Here is a 12,443-nt window from a genome sequence, read left to right on the forward strand (position 1 = left end):
TTATGGTCGAAACGTTGGGAAAATTTTCTGTTATATCCTGTTGTCATGGCTGTGAACTCCCAGAACTAACTACTATTACAATAAAGAATTTATTATTCAACATAAGACTTTTTTTCTTATAAGAGTGCTGGAGGTTGTTCTACTATATTGCATCAATTTTTCCTCCCTAGCACCATTATATTAAGTGTGCGATTAATCCTGGTCATTTATATCTTGTGTAATCAGTGTTAGAAGTTTTCAGTTGATGAGATGCCCGTGCTCCGGGTCGGACTGTAGGCAGTCTTCTCTTCCTGCTCTAAGCCAGAGAATCCAAGGAGAGACCTGTCCACAGGCCACCCCGAAGCACAAACAGTCTGTCTCTCTCTATCTCTATGATGAACTTTCATAGAATGGATCGGCAGTGCGTATGCTCAACCAGGTGTTCCTTATTCATTCCTTAATTCCAAGTGTCATTTACATAATTTTTCAGATTTTCTAGAATGAGTGAATCTACGCTCATGTGAGTGAGCCCTAAGTTTGGAAGGCACCATTAAAAGAAATGGGCATCTAATGGTTCCAATGGATATAAAAGAAGACAAAAAATGGAAAGCAGCAGAGTTTTTTGTGCTGGAGGCTCCAGATTTTTGTGCGCATGAATGGACTACTGTCTAAGAATTGTCTTTAGATCACAGCTGATCGCTGGTGGACCAAGTATGAGAACATGAAGCTTATACTTAAAGCGGATAGCCAGGGACCATTGTGCAGGGTGTAGGGACTACATGAAGCTAAGCTTACTACATACAGTATATTGCGGGAATCACTGTGCTGTGTTAGTGGCCTGGATTGAAGATAACTCCATAAGTTAGATGATGCAGCATCCAAGCTGTTAGCCACCACCATGATGCAATCATGGAGGTGCTGATGGGTTGTTAAGGCCTTCAAGACTGTAATTAGATATGATTACTGCATGTCTAAAAAAGTTTTTCCTCTTGGAAGGCAGGAATGAAAAAAAAATGAAAAAGTTCAGGTGTCAAGGAGTGAAATCTATAGTGATAAGCGAGATGAGGACCCGCCTGATACATCCAATGCTGCCTTCATAGAGGTTAGGTTACTATCCAAAAACTGATCTATGTCCATCAAGTGCTGAGCGACCCGGCTTCCTTCACAAATTCAATAAACCTCATTGAATGTTGGTTTTGCCATTTTCCAGGGACACTGGACAGTTCATTGAACCGACTGGATGTTAATAAAGACTTTGTGCTAATGTTCTATGTGATTGATGAGAATATCAGCTGGTACCTGGAGGAGAATATCCAGACGTTCTGCTCCGAGCCAGACACGGTAGAGGTAGATAATGAAGACTTCCAGGAAAGCAACAAGATGCACGGTGAGTGTCCCCGAAATGTCATCACGAGACTGTAATTTTCTAATATTAGTTTTTCATCCCATCGACCTATCCATTAATTACCATGTACGACTGCGGGTCACATTGCCACAACAAGGTTTTCTCACAGCGGCACCCTAATATTCATGTTTAGCTTTTTCCAGCAGTGTAAATGTACATTGGGTGCCACTATTTTGGAGAAGCATCAGGTGTCTCCTCCAGCTTCTTCTCTAGTGCATAACGGGTTATTACAGGTCAGGAAACAAATAAAGATGACCACAATTATGTTTGTTAGAAGGAGAAAGATCGGCACTGTCCTTTAAAAAATAAAAATAAAAAAAAATTGTGTGCCTGAAGAAGAGACTTGTGGTCCAGACTATTGAGGTAGGTACCTCAGCACCACAAAAGAAAATGAGACTCTAGGTCTTGCTGCAGTGTAAATTTATTTTGATCCAACAAGGAGACGAAAACAGATACTGTCCAACGTTTCGACCAGGAGCGGTCTATGTCAAGGACATCTGCTGCGGGTGCAGGTAGGCAGAAATCTAGCAGAGCAATAACATAAATCGTAAGATCTTTCATGTCAAGGAGACTGTGTAGAGCAAGAGCCGGGAATCGGGAAATGCGACAGGCAGGGTGTAAGCCATGGGGCACACAATTGTGTGGCTACGGCCATGATTAAAAAGCTTATGGCAATGTTTTGGGAGAAGTGCTACTCCACTTGAGTATGAAACATTATTACATTTAATTCCATTATACATCCTTTGTACATTGGATGGTGGTTACTGGTACATTTAGAATCTCCTACCAAGGTGGTCAGTGTTCGCAGCCAGAATATCTGTCCTGGAAGTCTGTGGTATAATTAAAGCATCTCAGTTCTACTGTTCAGTAGTAGTACAGTCAGAATTTCTTACCTGATGGTCAATGTTGCAGCCAGCATCTCTGTCCTGGTGGTCTATGGTGTACTCAACATCTGTCTTTCCTAGAGGTCAGTAGTCTGGAGCCAGCTGGTCAGTCCAGTCACTTCTCTCCAATGATGGTTAATGGTACAGTCAGCATCTCTTTCTTGGTTGTCAGTAGTACAGTCAGTATCTCTTTCCTGATAGTCAGTAATATTCTATGGTTGCCTATATTCTAGTTGTTGGCAGGCAGTAGGTATGACCAATACAAGTAGGTGTTGTGAGTCTAACATTTCCCTAATTTTCACCCTTACCCATCACAAGCAGGTATAGATTTTGCTGTAGGAAGATCCCCAGATAAGAATTCCCAGGATAGTCATATATTGGTGGCAATAGCACTAAAACAGTATGCATAGTAGCCAGGAACTTAGTCAAGGATTCGAGCCGGAAGAAAACAGGTACCAGATGGGCTATTCAAGGGCCAGGACAGAGATAGTAAACAAGAACAAGGCTGAGGTCATAATCTGGGTGAAAAAGGAGTCAAATCAGGAATATTATTATTATTATTCCTTATGCTCACTTATATGGCGCCAGCATATTCAGCAGCGCCTTACAGCGTCAATATGAAGGCTCACAATTTTCGGTACATTTTTGGAGTGTGGGTTGACCAGAGGAAACCACCACACACAGGACAAACATACAAACCCCTTACGGATCTGATCTAAGATTTCTGATGTCATGATACATCTCAATATTTTTTCAGCTATCAACGGTTATCTATTCGGGAACCTTCCGGCCATGGACATGTGTCTCGGAGACTCGGTGTCCTGGCACTTATTTGGAATGGGTAATGAAGTGGATATCCACTCTGCATTCTTCTATGGTCACACAGTCACCAACCAAGGACACCGGACAGACGTGATCAACCTGTTCCCTGCCACATTTGTCACAGTAGAAATGACCCCATCAATGCCGGGATCGTGGATGTTAAGCTGTCAAGTAAATGACCACATTCAAGGTAAGCATTGGACTGACTTGTTGTACAGGAAAACTCTCTGTAATACCTCTAAAATTAGTACATAACTGGCGTGAGATTGTTATATGGAGAGTTAGACCCATAAGGGAGGCCATAATTGTTTACATGCTTGTACTGATGTCTGCACCATTTTCCTTACTGGGTAAATGGTCGCTGGTGTTTTGCATAAACTTTGCATATATTAATGGTACAAGCAAATATAAGAAAGTTTCTAATATGTTTTATTAGAGAAATATAATTATGTCCTCACTTATGAGTCAATTGTTACCCTTCTGTTGTCTTCTGAATTCTTCATTCACTCCGATAAACTGTTAAAATGTGTCTTTTGCTCAAGACATGACGAACTTGGAGCTCACTGAGGTATCAGATCACAGCTGTTCCTATGAGGAGAAGGGAAGAGCAATGAGAAACAGAGGACGAGAGACACACACAGATGCTGCTGTTTTCTAATAAGCTTTATCTAATTCCAGAGCTGGATTCACAGCTACACTGCTCAGTTCTACTGTTGTTGGGGGAGGATCTGGAGTGACCCTTCACGGTTGACTCAATGATTTCCAAATTGATCCACAGGGCGTTGCCGGCAACTGAGAATGACCAGACGGAGACGTGTCTCTGTTTGGGAGGATCAAAAGCAAATCCCCAATCCCGTTTGTTGTGTCGCACTTTTCATAATCTTAGCAAGTTATACTTCAACCAATAGTATAAAAACACACTTGCAACACTTAACCTATAAGGATACAGAAAAACTGGAAGCTACATATATGGCCGTGTCTACGTGGCATAGAAAAAAAACATAACGGCTTGTGCATCAAGGTCTCATAGAACAATACACCCTCAGTCTCCTACCTTATTCAGACTAGAACAATCTGGCTTTCATAACAACGATGAACGTTTACCTAATTAAGTAACAGAATTTATCTCCTAAACAACAAGTTGGAGTCGAAAAGCACAAAAATGAAGCCCTTTTAGTTTTGATCTTAGTTTAGCCCTTCACGTTGCATAATGTCCTCCATGCTGCTGCTGCTTCTGGACATGTGCTATGTAGACACAGGAGAGGAGGAATCCCTCATGTCTGTGTGTGCTGTGTACAGGAGACATCGTAACAGCTACTCTGCTCCCACCAGCTTAGAGACAACTGAAAATAAGAGGGAAAACTGGTGAAAAATGCAGGTTACAAGTCATATAATATAATTACCGGCAATAGTGTTATTTGTCATTTACACACATGTAAGCATACGCTGAAGAGCTTTAAAATAAAATGCTGAAAAAAAAAGTTCTTAGTTCCAAACAGGGGACAAAGTTTGACTAAACATATCAGTTGAGGAAATGCACAGGCCTGACCTTTGTGTCCTGCTACTGACTCTGGTACCACCCTGTAGATCTTCAGGCAGCTCTTAGGTCAACTGCTGCAAAAAATGTAAAAAAACATTGCTTTATGCCCTATTTATCAATGGAAGCGCGCTGCCATCTTATCGAAGGTGTGGCTTCTCCCTGATCATCTGCACCATGAATGATTCTAATGTTCAGAATGGAAGTGTGTAGCTCCTATAGTGAAGCTGCAGAGCGGCAGGGAAAAATCTTCTAGTAAAGTGGCACTAAGGACCCGGGAGCAGCGCTCTTCAGATCTCTCTGCCACTCTTCTACTGTCTGGAGGTTATCAAGATGAGCAGGTAGTGGAGGAGAACCTGACTACGGAATGAGACTAATCGTAGGTTTTGTTGGAAATGTCCCTTAGGGCTCATGCACACGACTGTATAATTGGGACGAGTGTGATCTGTGGTTTTGACAGACAGCACTCGTATCCATGTTATTCTATGGGGCTGTGCACATGTCCAATTTTTTATTTTTTTTGTCCTCGGACGAAGTGGAAAAATATTGCGGCATGCACAATTTTCTCCAAGAATCGGATGGTACTCTCCCATTCGAGTTTAAAAATCAGATCCTACTTGGATGACACCAATAATAATAATAATTTTATAATAGGGAAAGCGGAGAAACTTTTTTTTTTTCCTTTCCACCTCCGAGGAAATGGATCCCACTCTGACCAAACTGATCAGAGCATGATCAGTATAATTGGACCAGTTTTCTCAGATGGAGAGGAAATGGTTGTGTGACCCTAGCCTTAGGAAGATCACAATAATCCATCTGCTCCACAAATACTTTTTCTTAAATGCATCTCCTTAAAAGGTTTGTACTAAAATTTGAAGCTATCCCCACCTTTAGGACAGGAGTTAACTTCCTGATTGCTGGGTATCTGATCACTGGGACCCCCACCGATCCTGAAAATATGGGGTCTGTCCGTCTCAATGGAGCAGAGGTCGAGCATGTGCATCTCCACTCCATTCATTGTCAATGAGATTACGCTTAACGATCTCCTGCGGTCCTCTTGATAACTAAAGCAGTGGAGGTACGCAAGTTCTACCTCCACTCCAGTAAGACAGGGCTCTTCAGGGTCCCATATACAGGATTGATGGAGGTCCTAGGAGATGGAATTCAGATAGAGGATAACTGGAAATGTTGGTACAAACCCTTTAAGGGAGTTATCTCAAGATCTTAAATGGTTAAAATTTCAAATAGTTGTAAAAGCAAGCTTTTTAATTTTATAGTTTACTGCTCGCTGCCTAGGTTACCGCCCACCTCTGCAGTCTCAGAGTGGCCGGTTACCTAGGTAAGAAGCAAGTGCTAGGTTCCATGCTTTAGACCTACTCTGAAGCTGGCTGGATCCCCTGTGCTTCTCCCATGCTGCAGAGGCAAAGCTGTCTTTTGCTAGTACCCTGGGAGAGTGTTCAGTTTGGACCAGCGGCATGATCATTCTGCTGATCCGATCTGTTATTTTTCAGGAATACCGAGGGGGTGTGGCTCACAGGATAATTATGCAGAGCAGCCTGAAGACACGCCCCAGAGGATCCTGTGAACACCATAACAGTAAAAATTTGTACTAAATTTAAAAAAAAGCATATCTCTGGAATCGTATGGGGTTGAGTGGCTCATATTTCTGAAGGGCAGGCTTCAGCTTTTTCTTTATTGCATCACCTCTCGTTTCACTTCTGTTCCCCCCCATCCCCCCGTTCTATTTTCCTCTATAACTTCCTAGAACTACTTAAGAGAATCTGTAACTATGCTCTAACCACATGCTTACTTATTTCGTGTTGTGGTGGTAACTTCGGGAATTCCCCATGCAAACAAACTTAAAGGGATTGTTCAAATTTAATAAAAAAAGTTTACAGAAGATAGGAATCTGTAAGAAGAAGTAATACAAATGTATATTAACCCATTGTATCCCGTTTGGCTCCAGCGAAGCGCAGATAACTCTAGAGATTTCTTGAGATAGTGGAAGCCATGACATACGGTACCCGTTTTTCAGTCACCCGTGATTGGCTACACCAGTCAGGTGACTGGAATGAAACGTCATCGCATGTGACTGGGATTACAAGTACCCTTTCTTGTCCTGACCATACTGTTTCTACATTATTTCCTCCTGTCGACCAGGTAATTAAAAGGTTTACTTCTCTTAGAAAGTGATGGCACATCACTGGGATAGGCCCTCATTTTGATGGATTCCTGGACCTCCCAAAAAAATGGAAAATTGCTTAATGCTGCATTCTCTTCCCTATTTTTTTGTGGACAAAAAATGCTTCCAACCACCCCCACCCCCTGTCTATCGGGCGTGCCTGGTATTACAGCTCAACTCCATTGATGTGAATGGAGTCAAGATGCAAAACAACACACAACCTGCAGTATTACAGTGCACAGTACAATAAATCAAACAATTGCAGGTTCAAAGGGGATAAAACAAAAAAGGAAAGTGTAAAATACTTTTTAAAGAGTATACAAAAGACATAAGTATGAATCGCCCCCTTTTTCTCGACACGAAAAAATACGAAATGGAAAAAAAATAAAAATAAAAAACATTTCTGGGATAGTCAAGTCTAACAAAAGTCCAATCCAAAGAGCATCTTTGCCGTGATAAGTTTTAGGCCAGTGCAGAGTTTGTAATTTTTAACAAAATTTCTATTCATTGTCCGCAAATACAGATCTTAACAATGTTGAGGAATTAGAATAAAAAATACATTGCTTTTTTGTTTTATTTTTATGGTGTTCTGTGTGTATTAAAACTGACCTGGAAATATGATTCTCCAGGTCTGTATGATTACAGCAAAACCAAGCTTTGTGTTTGTTTGTTTGTTGTTTTTTTTTTTAAGATGTTTGTGAAAAAAAAAAAAAATTGTTGTATCACCATTTTCTGAGACTTTAACTTTATTCATTTATGGAGCTTTCTGAAGGTTTGGTTTCTTATTTTTATGGTGAACTGTCACTTTAAAAGGTGCCATTTGGGGTCTTTTCTTTAGGGAGCTGTGGTGACTCAAAAATAGTAATTCTGCTGGGTTTTTTTTCTTAATCGTATTTGCTGTATGGGTTAAATAAATTTGTAACACCCCAGGAAACCGGTTGTTACACTGGTATTGCTTTCCTCACAGGGAGAGAGCCTGGTAGCGAGGAAGGATCCTTTAACAGGTAACATGTACACACAACACTGTTCTGACTCCAGGCCAGAAGGGGGAGCTCTGATCCAGTTTGTGGCTGGCTTCCCTATATATATAATCTGGGTGGAGGAGGAGTTAGGGGAGTCTGAGAGTGAGGAGAGGAGAGCTGGAGCCGTGCAGACAAGAGGATCTGCAGCTCCTGACAGCAGTCTGCATGAGACTGTGAGGGAAAAAGACGCACAGGAGAAGTAAGGAGCTGGAGGGGAGCAGGACTGAGCTCCCTCCACACTAAAGCACAGGAACCAGACACCGGGAGTCCTAGGCTGTGTGGGACTGTATGCCAGCAGAAACTGGAGGGCAGGGGATTTCAAGTCGCCTGTCCACAACCACACCCGACAGCACAGCAGGATTTAGAGCCCGGAATCGCCGCAAGTAGAGACACCTGTAAAAAGGCTCGAGTTACCTGCCATGCGGGTCCTGTCCTACATATAGGACAGCGAGAGAGGGGACCTTTTGTGAAGCCTCAGGCAGCAAGGGATGTACACTACAGCACAGTAAGGAAGGCTCCCAATCCCACCTGGCTAGGGGGATTCCTGAATCGCTTCCAGGCTGGCCGGACCTCACAATCACCTGTGATCTGTACCCTGAACTGTGGCTGCATACTGCCAGTAAAAAGGTAAAGAGACTGCAACCTTTTGTCCTCTAATTCTTTCTGGCACCACACCATCTATCATCTTTGCCTCTACACCGGATGTGGGAAGCCATACCATCCCTGCTGCAATAACATCATCCCCAGTGGACCCCTTTTAAGCAGCGTTGGTCATTCCTGACCGAATACCACAGGTGGCGTCCCGAACATTCTTTATTCAAAACAACCCCTTTAAAGACTTTCCCTTTAATTTGGACGCCCAGGGCCATGGACAAGGTGACTGCCCCTTTAACTACCACTGGACCCGGTACCGAGTATCCCCTAGGCCCTAGCAGGCACTCCGATTTTATATTTTGACAGGTCAGATTTACAGATGTGTTTCTATTTTTTTTTAGTTCTTTACTTTTAAACTGGGAAAAACATTTTTTTAAAATATTTTTAAAAATATTTTTTCATTTTTCTACTTTATTTTTTAAGTCAGTTGCTCATGTGTGGAGCAGGCAACAAATAACAGATTTAGTATTACCATGTCTGCAAGAGTCCAAAATATGAAAAAACGAAATTGGCCAACATGGTAAATGTTCTAAAGAAAAAAATCACAATGTCAGAATTGACATTTTTCGGGTACTGCACCTGCCACCCCTCCCCCCCAAAAAAAATAACCCACTCCCCCCCCCCACACTAAAAAGCAATCAGAACATTGTACGTACGGTACCTTAATTTTTTGCTTGTGCACTTCCGTTTCTTTCCTTGCTTCCTGCCACGACTATAACTTTTTTTTTTTTTTTTTTTACATTTTTCCCTCACACAATGCAGCATGAGATTTTCTTTTTTTTTTTTTTTTTATGGGACAAGCTGTAATTTTTGAATCACTCCATTAACTTCGACACTCAATGTACTGAAAAATAGTTGAAGAAAAAATTTTGAGTGGGAAGAAATTATGAAAAAATGCACGGTACCACGTGATCGCTTGGCAGGAAGAGCTGCAGGCAGGCATCGGCGGCTGGAACGAGGTGCAGTGCCACCACCCAGGGCACGCAGGTTGCTGAGTATGATGTTTTTGTTTTTTTTTTCAATAGGAAACATGCACAAAGGGATAGGGAATAAGGAGGCATGCAGCAGCGTCTCGGATGTGTGAACGGTAACATGTCCAAGATTCCTGTGCGCAAACCCGACAGTCTGATCACACCGGACTGGCTGCAGTCACCGGAAGGCCGCGACTATCTGACCTGTGTCCTGCGGAAGAGGAAGCGGAGAACGTACGGTGCCTTCTGGGAGAAGCGAAGTCTCCCTAAGCTAGAAGATCGTTGGGTACAGCCGGGACCAGCTGCTTCGAAAGCATCACCAAACCAGGGATTCAAGCTTCAGGAGGCTAATTTGCATATTCCAGGTGCCTTCTGGGAGAAGCGAAGTCTCCCTAAGCTAGAAGATCGTTGGGTACAGCCGGGACCAGCTGCTTCGAAAGCATCACCAAACCAGGGATTCAAGCTTCAGGAGGCTAATTTGCATATTCCAGGTGCCTTCTGGGAGAAGCGAAGTCTCCCTAAGCTAGAAGATCGTTGGGTACAGCCGGGACCAGCTGCTTCGAAAGCATCACCAAACCAGGGATTCAAGCTTCAGGAGGCTAATTTGCATATTCCAGGTGCCTTCTGGGAGAAGCGAAGTCTCCCTAAGCTAGAAGATCGTTGGGTACAGCCGGGACCAGCTGCTTCGAAAGCATCACCAAACCAGGGATTCAAGCTTCAGGAGGCTAATTTGCATATTCCAGGTGCCTTCTGGGAGAAGCGAAGTCTCCCTAAGCTAGAAGATCGTTGGGTACAGCCGGGACCAGCTGCTTCGAAAGCATCACCAAACCAGGGATTCAAGCTTCAGGAGGCTAATTTGCATATTCCAGGTGCCTTCTGGGAGAAGCGAAGTCTCCCTAAGCTAGAAGATCGTTGGGTACAGCCGGGACCAGCTGCTTCGAAAGCATCACCAAACCAGGGATTCAAGCTTCAGGAGGCTAATTTGCATATTCCAGGTGCCTTCTGGGAGAAGCGAAGTCTCCCTAAGCTAGAAGATCGTTGGGTACAGCCGGGACCAGCTGCTTCGAAAGCATCACCAAACCAGGGATTCAAGCTTCAGGAGGCTAATTTGCATATTCCAGGTGCCTTCTGGGAGAAGCGAAGTCTCCCTAAGCTAGAAGATCGTTGGGTACAGCCGGGACCAGCTGCTTCGAAAGCATCACCAAACCAGGGATTCAAGCTTCAGGAGGCTAATTTGCATATTCCAGGTGCCTTCTGGGAGAAGCGAAGTCTCCCTAAGCTAGAAGATCGTTGGGTACAGCCGGGACCAGCTGCTTCGAAAGCATCACCAAACCAGGGATTCAAGCTTCAGGAGGCTAATTTGCATATTCCAGGTGCCTTCTGGGAGAAGCGAAGTCTCCCTAAGCTAGAAGATCGTTGGGTACAGCCGGGACCAGCTGCTTCGAAAGCATCACCAAACCAGGGATTCAAGCTTCAGGAGGCTAATTTGCATATTCCAGGTGCCTTCTGGGAGAAGCGAAGTCTCCCTAAGCTAGAAGATCGTTGGGTACAGCCGGGACCAGCTGCTTCGAAAGCATCACCAAACCAGGGATTCAAGCTTCAGGAGGCTAATTTGCATATTCCAGGTGCCTTCTGGGAGAAGCGAAGTCTCCCTAAGCTAGAAGATCGTTGGGTACAGCCGGGACCAGCTGCTTCGAAAGCATCACCAAACCAGGGATTCAAGCTTCAGGAGGCTAATTTGCATATTCCAGGTGCCTTCTGGGAGAAGCGAAGTCTCCCTAAGCTAGAAGATCGTTGGGTACAGCCGGGACCAGCTGCTTCGAAAGCATCACCAAACCAGGGATTCAAGCTTCAGGAGGCTAATTTGCATATTCCAGGTGCCTTCTGGGAGAAGCGAAGTCTCCCTAAGCTAGAAGATCGTTGGGTACAGCCGGGACCAGCTGCTTCGAAAGCATCACCAAACCAGGGATTCAAGCTTCAGGAGGCTAATTTGCATATTCCAGGTGCCTTCTGGGAGAAGCGAAGTCTCCCTAAGCTAGAAGATCGTTGGGTACAGCCGGGACCAGCTGCTTCGAAAGCATCACCAAACCAGGGATTCAAGCTTCAGGAGGCTAATTTGCATATTCCAGGTGCCTTCTGGGAGAAGCGAAGTCTCCCTAAGCTAGAAGATCGTTGGGTACAGCCGGGACCAGCTGCTTCGAAAGCATCACCAAACCAGGGATTCAAGCTTCAGGAGGCTAATTTGCATATTCCAGGTGCCTTCTGGGAGAAGCGAAGTCTCCCTAAGCTAGAAGATCGTTGGGTACAGCCGGGACCAGCTGCTTCGAAAGCATCACCAAACCAGGGATTCAAGCTTCAGGAGGCTAATTTGCATATTCCAGGTGCCTTCTGGGAGAAGCGAAGTCTCCCTAAGCTAGAAGATCGTTGGGTACAGCCGGGACCAGCTGCTTCGAAAGCATCACCAAACCAGGGATTCAAGCTTCAGGAGGCTAATTTGCATATTCCAGGTGCCTTCTGGGAGAAGCGAAGTCTCCCTAAGCTAGAAGATCGTTGGGTACAGCCGGGACCAGCTGCTTCGAAAGCATCACCAAACCAGGGATTCAAGCTTCAGGAGGCTAATTTGCATATTCCAGGTGCCTTCTGGGAGAAGCGAAGTCTCCCTAAGCTAGAAGATCGTTGGGTACAGCCGGGACCAGCTGCTTCGAAAGCATCACCAAACCAGGGATTCAAGCTTCAGGAGGCTAATTTGCATATTCCAGGTGCCTTCTGGGAGAAGCGAAGTCTCCCTAAGCTAGAAGATCGTTGGGTACAGCCGGGACCAGCTGCTTCGAAAGCATCACCAAACCAGGGATTCAAGCTTCAGGAGGCTAATTTGCATATTCCAGGTGCCTTCTGGGAGAAGCGAAGTCTCCCTAAGCTAGAAGATCGTTGGGTACAGCCGGGACCAGCTGCTTCGAAAGCATCACCAAACCAGGGATTCAAGCTTC

General features: G+C 44.3%; 1 protein-coding gene across 2 annotated transcripts in view; it reads left to right on the forward strand.

Moving 5' to 3' along the window:
- HEPHL1 (hephaestin like 1) overlaps positions 1–12,443 on the forward strand; it is an 87,392-nt gene that overhangs the window by 33,636 nt on the left and 41,313 nt on the right. For both annotated transcript variants that reach the window (XM_069759155.1, XM_069759156.1), the window contains exons 4-5: positions 1,190–1,366; positions 3,026–3,280. In XM_069759155.1, coding sequence (XP_069615256.1) covers positions 1,190–1,366; positions 3,026–3,280 — 432 coding nt within the window. The remainder of the gene's footprint in view (positions 1–1,189; positions 1,367–3,025; positions 3,281–12,443) is intronic.

The sequence above is a fragment of the Ranitomeya imitator genome, chromosome 3 (assembly GCF_032444005.1).
Source record: "Ranitomeya imitator isolate aRanImi1 chromosome 3, aRanImi1.pri, whole genome shotgun sequence".
NCBI classification, from domain to species: domain Eukaryota; kingdom Metazoa; phylum Chordata; class Amphibia; order Anura; family Dendrobatidae; genus Ranitomeya; species Ranitomeya imitator.